Genomic DNA, 15,603 nt, shown 5'->3' with positions numbered 1-15,603 from the left:
CGCTGCCACCACCTTTATATTTAACTGGTATGGTCTGGCATCAGAGGTCAGCATTGACACCACACCACACAGTATTTTAGAAAATATCAAAGCACTTTTATTAATTTCCTGATGGCATGATTCAGGTCAGTGTGAGGAATAACAGAATCACTACCTGAGCCCACTGTGGACTCAGCCGCCAATAAGTATAGGGCCTAAGAAAGGCCTGCTCGCTACACGTCATAACTTAAGGTAAACCACCTCTGGTTAGTCCTTTCATGTTGAAAAAGTGTGGAGGGACGTAATGGACGTAACATTGCATTTTATTTTAATGAATAAATCATTAACTATGCATTCCCTCTCTTAACGAGTCAAAGTGAATCAGTGAATTTTGTTACATGAATGTATGTGTTTACTGATGTCAAAACTGCCTGCAGGTTTCAAATGTGCTATGTCATTATAATCACCAGCTGCATCACAGACATGGGCACTATTTGTTATGACCCCGGCTGCCCGGGGAGTGACAGGTGAACCCAAATGCAACACTCAGATGCTGATGTGATATGAACTAGGTTTATTGGAGCCACCAGAGGGTGATGATGGTGATGTCTGTGGATGCCAGACAGGAGGGAGTGAGGATGGAGCCGTAGGTTTGTAGTTTGTCACACAGGGACAGAGGCGGACTAGTAATCTTTAAGGCAAGGCAACGACCAACTATCGTCAGAGTAGCAATGATGAATGTGGGAAGCCAGGGTAGATGAACTGTTCAGGTAATGATGGGTGGGTAACAGGTGTGTCTGGTTGGGTGGTGAACTGGAAGATGTGGACCGGCGTATGGGGGTATGTGACCTGGAACATAGACTGGACAGACACACACAAAACCAGGACTGGACAAGACAGAAACATGGCACTATTCCTCCCACTTAAGCCTCCTTGGTCGTTTTCTTGAGGCATAGATATAGCAATCCACAAACGGGCATACAACAGGAACAATGTTCGTACAAATCCTCAGTCAGTTGTTGTGTCTTATTTATGGGAATGCAATACTGAAAATCCAAGACTATTTTACAGCATTGCATAACACAAACTATTTCATTCTACACTTCACTCTTAGTATTTTGAGTTGTAAATGAGCAGCACAAAAATTATGCTTTTAAATCTATGTAATCTTTATAAATAATAAGTATGCTATGCATTTTTATATAAAATATACACAAATATCAGTTGTAAAAATGTCAAGCACACCCTACAATTTCCCCAGAAATTGTACCCTCTCTAGTTACTCTTGTTGGTTAGTGGTAACTGATTTAAACTGTTGTATTCGCTGCAAAATACTCTATTTTAGTTAATCTTATTTTTATTTTTACTGTTGCTTGCTTTTTCTACAGGTACACTTGCACTTAGAGATTCATGTTGTTTAATTGTAACTTGCTTAACTACATGCTCTTATGGTTCTTCCCTTTGGCACTTATTTTTGGGTTGTTCACAATGTGTGCTTCTTGTTTTGGCTACCCGCAATGCTTTGGGGCTCTCTCTTGGAAGTCGCTTTGGATAAAAGCGTCTGCTAAATGAATAAATGTTAATGTACATTTCTGTACAAGATTGAAAGTAAATGGCAGAGATGCTGAAAAATTCATGGTGAACACAAAAACAAGATTGAAACCAAACGTATTATTTTACTGTAAGCATTTGTGGTTGTGAATACAGTATTACACAGTACGAAAGAAAGAGTGTAGTAGGACAGAAAGCAAACGTAATTTGGAAAAGGTGAGTATGGAATGGTGTGTGTGTGTGTGTGCAATGAACTGTAGCGTACAGGAATATATACTATTTTCTACAATATTGTCAGAATGTCTTCTTACAGTCACTGTACTGTTGCACAGTATGATACAGGTATCCACCAGACTGTGACCAATCTTGCAGTGCACTGCAGTCAAAGGATGCATGGGTGCTAAAATATATGTTTGTATATAGTAAAACCGTAAGTGGTGCTGAAACAGCTATTATGTGTACATTAGAACATGTGTACATTACAGTAGATTGTTACATACCTGTTATCATTTCTACAGTAAAGGTTCAAATTATACCCACCACTGTAAATCAACTCAAATTAGGCTATTTATAGGCCTATTCTAAAGCCATGATTGGTTGGTGTTGAGTAAAGCAATGACTCTTTGCACGTGAGGAGTTAGTGTGAGGCACTGATGAATTAGTGTGGCATTTTGATTGGTTGTGTTTGAAAAAGGAAATCAAGATGCTTCCTGTTAGAATTGAATGTGTTATGTGGAGAATTGTGTGTTGTGTTTTGCAAAGTGTTTTACGAAATTGAAAACTGAGTCAAAAGGCCCAAAATGTGCGTATTGTTTTGCTCACTTATGCTTCTAAACTTGCTGACTTCCATCAAAACAATCATTCTGAAACCTGAAGCTTTCAAGGGACAAACTTGACGAAGAAAAATTCTAGAATGTTCATCAAAAAAGGTAAATAAATCTGTGTGTGTGTTTGTGCGCCACAAATTTTATCAAAAGCACTGTGCACTATAGTTCAAGTAATCTGTATTTGTGTGTTTCACTGATCTCAATCACTGACTGCAAATATATATAACTTCATAAAAGGCAAAAGGCAGCCGAGTGCTGTCTGTTTAAAAGTCCCAAGCCCTAACCACCCAGCCCAACTGAACCCCTTATTAAAATAGACAAAGTTTGTTCGCCGATACCAACCCCAATGATCATAGTCCAGAGTCAATACGGTTCCTTATTTCCATGGTTTCTCTACCAACAATGGGGGCAGTGGACATGTGGTGACCACTTAACTGGAGAAAAAGAGGGAGGTCGGAAAGTGAGGCGTTAGTTAGGAGTGTCCCGATGAAGTACGGTCTAACTCAAGACCACGAAGTTCGTAGCAATGAAGTCCTCTTTGCCATTTGCCGTCCGCTGCTCGTTCTCAGCTCCAAGTCCCCTGGCACCCCTGGTGCTCTCACACTAGCAAAGGTTCCCTCTTGGGTGCCCCTATGGTAGATTTAACATGATAAAGGGTCCTGTACGGTGGCCCAGTGTGCAAAACTATGTGAAGAGTAGCTCTAGTGAGGGGCCTGTGCCCCAGTAGAGCTTTATATCTAGCAACGCCCCTGTGCCCCACCATATGCAGCTGGTGCCCTTTAAAATGTTTTCTCCCCTGCCCCTCTGCCTGAGTCTACCACTGGTCCTACAAGTGTGCCAATCAGTCCTCAATCATCAGTGCCAAAGGTCTTTATTTGGGCAGATAGACTCTGTTTATCACAGAGTGATTACACTGATGCGAGTGAGGGGGGACTGTAATTGGATGATGACAGGTGTTGGTGATCATTCTCAAGTGGTGATCAGCACTGCTGCTGTTGTTGTTGTATCAGTCAGTGGTTAGATCAGTGTAGCAGTCAATAAACCGGAGAAGGGAGGTCACGTATGGGACAAATCAATTAGGCCCAATATAAGGGACGTCCCGGCTGTTACGGGACAGTTGGCAACCCTATCTGATCACCCACTTGACTCCGCCCCGTGCAGGTTCACCTCACACTTTCAAAATAAATCGAAGTGGAATCGAAACTTACGTATTTTTAGGACGATAGTGTGGGACGTTGACTTGATCGGAGACAAAATATACACATCTAATCTATTTAATGACTATTCAGCGAAACATGTAGCGTAATGCGTAGTGCGTAATACCTGCAAAAAGAGTCTAACACGTCATCACGTAATTGAACAGTTTTTTTGGTGAGGAGAAGGAAAATAGACAAGACAAATCGCAACATCGTCAGTCGCTACATCTATCCGAGTGATTTGGACACCATTACATGAATTCGTGTCGTATAACAAATTGACATAACAACCAGGGACGGTAAGGTAGCTTAGCAAGTAATGATTGCAGTGTTGGACCAAATAAATATGTTATTTTGCATGACTATAGCAAAACAGTGCGAAAACAACACACTGACTGACGTTGTTAGGCTAGCTGCCTAGTCTACTGGGCTTTTTTAGCTTGACAGGCTGACCTCCGTAGTTAGCTAGTTGCTATTGGCTACAACAACAGGTCTCGTTGTTCGCTATGGTTTCTTTCTTACTTTGCTGGAGATGGATACATTTCGTCGTCACCAATTATTCATGTGCAAACGTTAGCATAGATGTGGTTTTGCTAGCTAGAGATGAAGCTGGCTAACTTCTCGTTTCATGTGCGCATTGTCTAATATGACACAAAGTTAGCTAGCAAAATACGATTGCTAGCTCATTACAGTATGTCTTATTGTTTTCACGAAGCTAAGACCCACTGTTTAGCTGCTAGTCGTAGTTAGCACCAGCTAACTAAAACAGCTTGCAATCGTATTTATTTACGGTCTGGGTGTAACATCTTGGCTACGAGCTAGCTAACTGATTTACAGGAACGCTTGCTAGTGCTAGCAAATTGTATTCCATCCGGCGGTTCCGTATATTTCGGATACTACGAATACCACGAATGTGTGTATATATAGCTAGACTTATGAATATTACATTTGAGATATATTTGTAGGTCGTTCTAGCCACTAGGTAGTTGAAATGAACCACATTCGTAACTTCTGTTTTCTTATGCTTACAGTGAGAAGAACCAACAGTACTCCCGATGAGAAAGCAGTATTAGCAGAATCGACAGTAAGTACCTCCTTGGAATTACTAGTTGTATCCACCTTCAAGTGCAATGTTGTTTCTTGCAAATTACCACTTTCTGGTAACTTCCTTTGTGATCCACAGTAGTTCCAAGGATGGCTAGCTGTGGCGAAGTTGACCACACCGTGAGCTCACTCCCATCAAGTAAGAAAGGTGGAGGCAGCGGAGAGTCCTGCTCCGGCTCCGGCGGCTCCTCTCCGGCCCTACCTGTGCCGGAGTGTGCCATCTGTCTCCAGAGCTGTGTCCACCCCGTCCAGCTGCCCTGCCGACACGTGTTCTGCTTCCTGTGTGTGAAGGGTGCATCCTGGCAGAGCAAGAGATGCGCCCTCTGCAGGCAGGAGGTCCCGGAGGACTTTCTGGAGCGTCCCACACTGCTGTCACCTGAGGAGCTAAAGGCATCCGCGGGGGGGAGAGGAGTAGCTGGGGACCACGCCTGGTACTACGAAGGCAGAAACGGCTGGTGGCAGTATGATGAGCGCACCAGTCGTGAGCTGGAGGATGCCTTCTCCAAAGGCAAAAAGACAGCGGAAATGCTGATCGCTGGCTTCCTGTACGTGGCCGACCTGGAAAACATGGTGCAGTACCGCCGCAATGAGCACGGCCGCCGTCGCAAGATCAAGAGGGACGTTATGGACATACCAAAGAAGGGAGTTGCGGGACTGCGTCTGGACACAGAAGCCGGGGCGGCCGGGGGGCGAGATAACTCTGCGGATGGGACTGATGCTGGGGGGCAGCAGGGCCCGTCCACCGCCCCTGCTCCTGCCCGGCCCCCTACTTCACTGGGGGGTCAGCCCGGAAGCCCCAGCTCCTCCCTGGAGGATGCCTTTGCCCAGTTACACCTCAGCCCCACCGAGGCACCCGAGAGGGCCGAGGCGGGGGAGGGAGAGGAGGAAGAGGAGGAAGCCTCTCCCTCTAGGTCTTCAGGCCCTCTCACCTCCGTAGATGAATCTGGTTCCGGGGGCTGGAGTGATGATGAGGAAGAGGAAGGGGATGGGGAATGTGTGGAGCCCAGGGAAGAGAGGCAGACCAGGCAAAGACTGAACCCAGAAGACAGGGCTCCTCCTGGGGCAGAGGCCCCTTCTTCATCCTCCAGTGTGAGGTCCAGGAGGCCTGATGGACAGTGTACAGTGACTGAAGTGTGAACTGACTCTGCACTGGGTTGACTTTAATGCTCACTCAGCAAACCTAGGAACTCAAAAACAGGTTCCCTTAGTGCAAGCCGTAAAATTAACAAACTCTTAAAATGCTCCCTTTTGTCTTTGATTTGTTATAATAAACACCAACTCCCAGTTGATCTCTATAAGTAAGTATACTGATGGGCTTTGGATTGAAGTAAAGTCTCCCATAGTTGAACTTATTAATTATTTGCCCATCTGAATTATTGTTATTAGGTGTAAGTTGTTGGTTTGTAAACATCCATCATGGCCCTGTATGTGATTCCCTCATAATAGAAAAGGAGATTTGGTGTACATCAGTGACAAAAAGAAGGAATCAGGTAGTTGATTCTGGTGATGAGTCACTTTCCCATTTTATATTATGCTTGGTTCAGTATTTTCCGTTACAGCTGTTGAGCTTTAGGCATATCCCACATGACTAGCACTATAGTACCGCCCCAGATTAGAGTCCAGACTAGGCTAATTTGCTTAATTTGTATTTTTCTTAATTTAGGGGTGTGCGGATTCATGACTCATCTTCAAAACACTGGATTAGTTGATAATTTGTGCATGTTTGGCTAGAAACAGGACTGGTGGAAAGGGCTGATGGTTTAGACTTTCATTTGAGTCTGTTTGCTTTGTTTTTTTGTTCTCTGGTTGTGAGTTCTGTCATGTGATGATAATAATAAGACAATAAAAGGAGAGCATCTATAGCTAGTTGCTGTCTCCCACGGATCTTTGAAGTTTTAAATATTATTTTTATACTTCTTAACTGTTCATTGTCTTTTGTCCAAGTTAATTTTAGACTCTTTATTCTGAAAAAAATAAAGGTAATATAACTCTTGACTAATTTCTTTTCATTGTAATCTTTTGCTACGCGTAACTTAAATAAAACATGTCATTTATCAACTTCAAAATGGGAATTCTCTTGTTCTGGGGGGGATGGGGTTCACAGAAAACAACTAAGCTCTTATGGTGTGATATTTGTATGATGAGTAAGCCAGAACTTAGATGTGGGTCTAATAACTTTTCAAGGTTTTACAGGTTATCAAACCAATGTACACAAAAGACTAGACAACCAGATAGAAATCGAAGAACATGCCTTTCCTCATGTCAGCCTGTTATTGCTATTCCTGCTAGCTGCAAACTACAGTTTTTCTATTGATTTTTTACAATCAATGACAATTTTTTAAAATACCTTTTACGTCGTCGTCGTCATCTGCCGCTTGTCCGGGGATCGGGTCGCGGGGGCAGCGACCTAAGCAGGGAGGCCCAGACTTCCCTCCCCCCGGCCACTTCTGCCAGCTCTTCCTGGGGGACCCCAAGGCGTTCCCAGGCCAGCTGAGAGACATAGTCCCTCCAGCGTGTCCTGGGTCTTCCCCGGGGCCTCTTCCCAGTGGGACGTGCCCGGAACACCTCACCAGGGAGGCGTCCAGGAGGCATCCTAATCAGATGCCCGAGCCACCTCAGCTGGCTCCTCTCGACGCGGAGGAGCAGCGGTTCTACTCTGAGCCCCTCCCGGATGACCGAGCTTCTCACCCTATCTCTAAGGGAGAGCCCGGACACCCTACGGAGAAAGCTCATTTCGGCCGCTTGTATTCGCGATCTCGTTCTTTCGGTCACTACCCATAGTTCGTGACCATAGGTGAGGGTAGGAACGTAGATCGACTGGTAAATAGAGAGCTTCGCCTTTCGACTCAGCTCCTTCTTCACCACGACGGACCGATGCAGAGCCCGCATCACTGCGGACGCCGCACCGATCCGCCTGTCGACCTCGCGCTCCATTCTTCCCTCACTCGTGAACAAGACCCCGAGATACTTGAACTCCTCCGCTTGGTTCAGGATCTCCTCCCCGACCCGGAGATGGCACTCCACCCTTTTCCGGTCGATTACCATGGCCTCAGATTTGGAGGTGCTGATTCGCATCCCAGCCGCTTCACATTCGGTTGCGAACCGCTCCAGTGAGAGCTGAAGGTCACGGCCCGATGAAGCCAACAGGACCACATCATCCGCAAAAAGCAGCGACCCGATCCTGAGGTCACCAAACCGGACCCCCTCAACACCCTGGCTGCGCCTAGAAATTCTGTCCATATAGGTAATGAACAGAATCGGTGACATAGGGCAGCCCTGGCGGAGTCCAACCCTCACCGGAAACAAGTTCGACTTACTACCGGCAATGCGGACCAAACTCTGGCACCGGTCGTACAGGGACCGGACAGCCCCGATCAGGAAATCCGGTACCCCGTACTCTCGGAGCACCCCCCACATGAGCCCCCGAGGGACACGGTCGAACGCCTTTTCCAAATCCACAAAACATGTGTAGACTGGTTGGGCGAACTCCCATGTACCCTCCAGGACTCCGCGGAGGGTATAAAGCTGGTCCACTGTTCCACGGCCAGGACGAAAACCACATTGCTCCTCCTGAATCCGAGGTTCGACAATCCGACGGACCCTCCTCTCCAGGACCCCTGAATAGACTTTCCCAGGGAGGCTGAGGAGTGTGATCCCCCTAAAGTTGGAGCACACCCTCCGGTCCCCCGGGGTGGAGGGGAACCACCACCCCGGTCTGCCAGTCCAGAGGCACTGTCCCCGATGTCCACGCGATGTTGCAGAGTCGTGTCAACCAAGACAGCCCTACAACATCCAGAGCCTTAAGGAACTCCGGGCGGACCTCATCCACCCCAGGGGCCCTGCCACCGCGGAGCTTTTCAACCACCTCGGCGACCTCAGCCCCAGAGATAGAAGGGCCCCCCCCGATGTCCCCAGACTCTGCCTCCACGTCGGAAAGCGTGTTGGTGGAATTAAGGAGGTCTTCGAAGTATTCCTTCCACCGATCCAGGACGTCCCCCGTCGAGGTCAGCAGCGCACCATCCCCACCGTATACAGTGTTGACAGAGCACTGCTTCCCCCTCCTGAGCCGCCGGATGGTGGTCCAGAACCTTTTTGAAGCCGTTCGGAAGTCATTCTCCATGGCCTCGCCGAACTCCTCCCATGCCCGGGTTTTTGCCTCCGCGACCGCCAAAGCCGCGTTCCGCTTGGCCTGCCGGTACACATCAGCTGCCTCTGGAGTCCTACCAGCCAATAAAGTCCGATAGGCCTCCTTCTTCAGCTTGACGGCATCCCTCACCTCCGGAGTCCACCACCGGGTCCGAGGGTTACCGCCGCGACATGCACCGACCGCCCTGCGGCCGCAGCTCCGGTCAGCCGCCTCAACAATGGAGGCCCGGAACATGGCCCATTCGGACTCAATGTCCCCGGCCCCCCCCGAGACATGATCGAAGCTCTCCCGGAGGTGGGAGTTGAAGCTCCTTCTGACAGAGGGTTCCGCCAGACGTTCCCAGCAGACCCTCACATTACGTTTGGGCCTGCCAGGCCTGACCGGCGTCCTCCCCCACCATCGAAGCCAACTCACCACCAGGTGGTGATCAGTTGACAGCTCCGCCCCTCTCCTCACCCGAGTGTCCAAGACATGCGGCCCCAAGTCCGATGACACGACTACAAAGTCGATCATCGAACTGAGACCTCGGGTGTCCTGGTGCCAGGTGCACATATGGACACCCTTATGCTTGAACATGGTGTTCGTTATGGACAAACCGTGTCTAGCACAGAAGTCCAACAACAAAACACCACTCGGGTTCAGATCGGGGGGGCCGTTCCTCCCAATCACGCCCCTCCAGGTCTCACTGTCATTGCCCACATGAGCATTGAAGTCCCCCAGGAGGACGAGGGAATCCCCAGGAGGAGCGCTTTCCAGCACCCCCCCCAGAGACTCCAAAAAGGGTGGGTACTCTGAGCTGCCGTTTGGTGCATAAGCACAAACGACAGTGAGGACCCGTCCCCCCACCCGAAGGCGGAGGGAGGCTACCCTCTCGTCCACCGGGGTGAACCCCAATGTACAGGCGCCGAACCGAGGGGAAAAAAATACCTTTTACATTTTCCTAAACTCTTAACGCACCAACACACCTACAAAACGGCAAACAAATTCACACACTGTAAGCTAATTTCCAACACTAATTTTCACAAATCTGTATTACAAATAAATACACTAAACACACCATGTCAAAACACCAACACATGTCCTCTTTCAACAGAAACATTTAGTCAATCATAGCACAATGTCATGAAAACACTAACATCCGATGGAATTACAGAAACTGCATTCTTTTATATGTCAGGTTTAACAGTATATGGATCATAGATTGTTTTGCAATGCAGTTTCTTCTGAAGCCTCTACATTTTTGTTTTGTTGGGTTTAGTAAATGCATGCATTTTGTTTCTTTTGCTGTAGAAATTCAGAACAAAAAATGAATGACCCATCTCAGAGTGGCTTTATAGAATGTACGGTTTATGAAAAAAGAAGACCATTGCTGCAGTAAAGGCTTCATTTGCAACAGGACATTACTGCAAGATAACAGAAATATGCAATAAAGCTGTCATTTACAGTATTTCATCAGTTACCCTAGCTCTTGCCCTTCTTTGAGTGCCACCACGCATTGTAACTCTTCTCTCTCCCTTGCCCTTGTCCCACTCCTCTCCCTTGTCCTGGTACTTGTCTTCCTCTCCCTATTGCAAGCATTTTTCTTATTTTCTTCGTGTTGCTCTACATCTGGTTGTTTTTCCACACAAGATCAGCCCAAAGAGGTCCTCTTTATATACCATACGCTCATGCGATTGAAGGACCTCAACACCTGAGTGTTTCCTAGTTGGGAATCAGCTCTGATTTGTTTGCATAATTGGGTGTGCTCGCCTTCGGCAAGAGCACAAGCTTTGTTCTCTCATATATATTATTATTGGGTGTGCTTGCCATCGGCAAGAGTCCAACCTTTGTTCTCTCATATATATTATTATTGGGTGTGCTTGCCATCGGCAGGAGTCCAACCTTTGTTCTCTCATATATATTATTATTGGGTGTGCTTGCCATCGGCAAGAGTGAACCTTTGTTCTCTCACATATATGTGGCTTTAAACCAGTGTAGCTCACTGCAACGCTGTAGCCTACGCAAGACACACTAGTAGCTAACAAAAACATCCACAGCTGTTTAGGATAGACAGAACATGTTCGGCATTCCCCTTGCTCACTTAAATCAAAAGTATTTCAATAGGTGAAACTATCTGACTACTAACCTGAACTTCATTGCCACAGCCTAAACTTTGTCAATCTGTTCATGAAAATAATTAATTTGAGCCTAAACCGTACAACCGAAAGTTAAATCGAATTCAACCAACGCAATCGCTACCAAGACTAATAGTAGTCTAGTACTGTACTGCACTAGTACAATTTACTGGGGCAGCTTCTCCACACAGGGCTATATCACATTTTGCGTTGTTACTGACAATGATTGCTACCACTGAGCTTTTTATGAATGAGGGATTTTCCCCTAAATAAGTGTCGAGCTTATTTACGTTTTTGGGGGCATATTTTCAGATAGCAGATGGTACTATTTGAATCGCGATTCCATCTGAGACAGGTACTGCTGGTAACGTCGTTGTTAGAATAAGCTTCAAAGGGGGTTCTTTATAAATGAGTGAATGCAATATGAGTAGGCTAAGGCCGAATCCCAATACTCCCCCTTACCCCTTCCCCTTACCCCTTCCCCTTAGTTTTGCGCGTTCCCGTGAGAGCTAGTGGTGTCCCAATACTCTTTTGGAGCTAGGGGAAGGGCTAAGACTAAGGGCTATACACCCCTTAAAACCAAGTAAGATCGGGAGCTTACTTAAAACCTAGGGCTATTTGAAAACTGCGCGACCGGCAACAATGGCGACCAAATCATCCAGAGAGTCCGATAAATGTTATATTATCGGCTTAATTAATTGATAAAAAAATTATGACAGTCTTGTTTTGTGTTATATACAGTCATGAACATATATATTTGCAACCATTTTCCTAATTGAAACGTTTCCAAAAATCTCTAGTTTGGTACGTTAATGTTACAGTTCTCAATTGCACAACAGTCCCGCATTTCTTTGACTAGCATGTCTACAGTTCTAAGTAAACTCCATTAGCAGCGAATTTAGTTTAATATCAGTGCATAACGCTCCTTGCTTTGGAGATATCGATACGTGCTAGATGACGTACCTGTAACCATGACGTCCCATTTCCTAGGGCTATGTAGCCCTTACCCCTTACTTTTGAGGGCCATGGGGAAGGGGTAAGTTAAGGGGAAGGGGGAAGGGGTAAGGGGGAGTATTGGGATTCGGCCTAAATGCCGGAAAATATCACCAGAAGGGAAAAACGTATAATGTCAATCTAAGTCATAAAGATTTTTACACCGGTCTGCCAAATGTATTCGTGTTGATTCAACTATGAGGTTGCTGATCAGTGATCACCATTCCCTCTTGCAGGGGCAATGAGAAGACAACTATTTCATTCTACTCTTCACTCTTAGTATTTTGAGTTGTAAATGAGCAGAAAAAATTATGCTTTGAAATGTATGTAATCTTGATAAATAATAAGTAGGCTATGCATTTTTATATGCAACCAAAGCAAGCAAGCTGTTGTAGAAATGTTGGTCATATGCATAGATGTATGTGTATGAAATCTATAATCTTCTATGTTCATTGGTAAGAGACAGGAAGGGAAGATAATTAAGTTGAGTTCAAAGGAATGTGAGGTGCTGATGGCTCTGTGGGCAGCTTGCCCTGGGGGATGGGTGAAGCATTTTATATGGCCTTCTGTCCTCTGGTCACTTTAAGGGGTCAATGAGACAGTTGCTCTGAACTTTGGCTAGAAGGACTGTGTCCTGTTTCATTGTTTGTGTTAATTAAAAGTATTGTTTGAAGATGGTCACACAAAGGACAGTTGACCATTTGACTGGTCAACTCCTGTGGCTTTATTATCTACTGCCCTGGAGAAAGATGCCACATCCAGGGGCGGTTTTAGGCACGGGCAGACCGGGCAGCCGCCCGGGGCGGCATATTTTCATGTAACGTGGGGGGCACACGAGCATTAAAAAAAGAAATATCTGCGCGGTTTTCTCTTATCGATCATTTCAGTTAGTGGGGAAATGGCATATTGGCGCCCCCTTCAGGCAGCTGCAGGCACCCCTGCTTGCCGTGCAGCAGTTTCGTTTTCGTTTGTCGAAGCCAGGTTGTAGTGGTGCTCATTCTGGGGGCGCTGTCGGGGGGCAGCCGACAGGGTAGGGGGCAGCACACGATTTCTTCCTCCGGGGGGGGGGAATAAACTCGCCCTGGGCGCACAATGTGCCAGAACCGCCACTGGCCACATCAAAGAACTTTGGGACACTTGGTATTGTTTCAAACTGTCACTAAGTTGAGTTTGCCAATCACAGAGTTTGCTACATTGATTGATTGACCTTATAGAATGCCATTTGATCTAAAGTTTATATAAGGCAGTGCATGTGTGATAGTTCTCTATCACTCTTACGAATGATCTGTGTAGATGGCACCTCCTTCGTTAATGACTGATCAGCAAAGCTTTGTTTAATCATATGTAATTGTATAGTCTAAATAAATTGTATTGAAACCGCCATCTTTGACTATATTCAAATCTACACAGTCCAGCAAGAATTTTCTTTGACAGTTTGGTGCCAAAACCCGGGATCCTCGTCTGCTCAGCGTTTAACAGACTTCTCCCTCTGATGGCGATTTGATCAATCCGGCTGGAACAGCTGCCTTAACCTCCAAAATTTGACGGAGACAGCGGGGCCGATTCTAGGGGGGGGGGTTTTACTGGCTGCGCTGTTGCTGACACGGGATCTTAAAAGAACAGGTGAGATATTCTGTTGGCTTCTGTGTGATTGAATTGTGTAAATGTGTGTGGTTTAGGCTATTGCCTAATTATTATTATTAATAATTGGGCAGAGGCCGGAGGAAAACTGTGTCCTTTACGTGTAAAGTCATAAGAAATAATTGGGTGAGGCCGGAGGAAAAATCATCCTTTACGTGTCAAGTCCTAAAAAAGCATGCAGGGAAAGTGTGTACACGTACACACTAAAGGGTGATAAATTCACATGTGATATCGTGTTATGTGTCTGTTTGAGACCCTAGGATTAGAATATGTTGGATTGGTGATAGTTTGAGAAGTTGTATGAAGACAGTTGTATTGGCTTATGGTGGTCATAACAGTTCTTATTTATTACTAAGGCGTTACATGATTCTAAGTCCAGAAGAGAAGTGGAAAAGTATACTTGTGAGAATTGGTAACCAGCTGAGTAAAAAAAAAAGAAAAAGAAAAGAAGTTAGGAAGTATAGGCCTATGAAATTTCAAAGAGAGTTTGTAAACGTGCGTGTTCATTTTTGTTTTACTTGCAAGTTATGTTTTTTTGAGGTTAAAAGAAGTATAGAAATGAATGGGGACGCCATATTGGAAGACAGAAGTAGCTTACTCTAGTTATATTAACTCTATGGGATGGACGGACGGCGATGCTGTTCAGAGTGCCGTCCCTGATTAGCAGGGACGGCGCTAGCACTTGAAAGGTTGAGAACGACGGCCATGTTTAGCAGGCTGTTGAGCTAACAGAACTGCCGAAGGCTACCATAGCATGTAGCTAGCTACATTAACTTTGGATGACTCAATCTTTTGTCAAGTTAATTTGTATGAATTGCATGTTAGTGTAGGCCATATATTTACGCCTTTATTTTTTTTTTTACATAATCAGCAGTATAATCTCATGACAATATAGACTTGAAAAACAATGTTATGGTTTGGGTTTGCCTAGATATAGTCTACATATATTTTAATTATTTCGAGAATTGTTAATAAAGACTCATTTAAAATGTTAACATTGTGTTATGACCCTATGAAATACATTGGTGTACAATACATACACTGGTAGCTCCAAATCCACCCATAAAACAATTTAAACTGACGGCTTAAAATGTATTTCATTGGGTCATAACACAATGTAACATTTTAAATGAGTCTTTATTAACAATTCTCGAAACAATTAAAATATATGTAGCCTAGGCAAACCCTAACCATAACATATTGTTTTTCAAGTCTATATTGTCATGAGATTCCATTGTTGATTGGCCTACTTTTGTATGTAAAAAATAAAATAAAGGCGTAAATATATAGCCTACACTTAAATGCAATTCATACAAAATAACGTGACAAATCGTGTTGAGTCATCCACGGTTGCTGTAGCTACATTCATGGTAGCCTTTGACGGCTTTGGTTTGGCTCAACACATCGTATTGTGTTTTGCATTGGTCTCCGCTCAAAGTGAGTGTTTGTTGTTTCGCGTTTGTCTCCGCTCAACGTTCGTGCGCAAAGTTCGTGCGCAACACTGGAGCTACTGCCTCTCAACATCCAGGGCTTAGTTTACACCTATCGAAAATTCTAGCCACTGGGGGACCAAAGGCAGGCTAGGGGAACTCATATTAATGTTAAATAACCTCCTAAAGTGAAGTTTTCATGTAATGTGACCTTTAAGACTTTAAAAATTAAACGTTAACCAAAATAATTGACGAATTACAGTTGCCTACACAAAAAATATTTTCTGTCGCAACAGAAAACGTTTTACATTTATTATAGGCTACTTATTTTAGTACTGTTCAATGTACATTGTATGATGCTACATAAGGGCAAAGACAATAAAGTGAACGTGCCAACTGTGCTGCATCTGAGTTTTACACCAGTGTCAGGACTCTGCAATCAGCAACACAGGACGCTAAATACCAAGAGGATGTCTCGGATATTAAGTGGGCTCTTCTCCAAATTAATTATCTAAATTAATTATTATCTGAACAGATGAAGTTCACAAGGTCCTCCATTTCTGTGCCTATTCTTCTTCCCAACCAACAAGGTAGTGTCAAATGTAGGTAGGGTGACCAGAT

The 15,603-nt window shown here is 45.1% G+C and overlaps 1 protein-coding gene across 2 annotated transcripts; it reads left to right on the top strand.

Annotated features, from left to right (window-relative positions):
- The first annotated feature begins 3,561 nt into the window (after positions 1-3,561).
- LOC124475113 (E3 ubiquitin-protein ligase rnf146-like) lies at positions 3,562-6,723 on the top strand. Of its 2 annotated transcripts, none has more exons than XM_047031610.1 (3): positions 3,562-3,852; positions 4,585-4,637; positions 4,737-6,723. In XM_047031610.1, exon 3 carries the CDS (start codon positions 4,748-4,750, stop codon positions 5,792-5,794), a length of 1,047 nt encoding a protein of 348 aa, XP_046887566.1. In that variant the 5' UTR covers positions 3,562-3,852; positions 4,585-4,637; positions 4,737-4,747; the 3' UTR covers positions 5,795-6,723. The 2 variants fall into 2 exon arrangements, with proteins under 2 accessions (XP_046887566.1, XP_046887567.1); XM_047031611.1 differs by having other exon boundaries at positions 3,562-3,857.
- Positions 6,724-15,603: the final 8,880 nt, after the last annotated feature.

The sequence above is a fragment of the Hypomesus transpacificus genome, chromosome 2 (genome assembly GCF_021917145.1).
Source record: "Hypomesus transpacificus isolate Combined female chromosome 2, fHypTra1, whole genome shotgun sequence".
Taxonomy (NCBI): domain Eukaryota; kingdom Metazoa; phylum Chordata; class Actinopteri; order Osmeriformes; family Osmeridae; genus Hypomesus; species Hypomesus transpacificus.
This window is presented reverse-complemented; position numbering and strand designations above follow the sequence as displayed.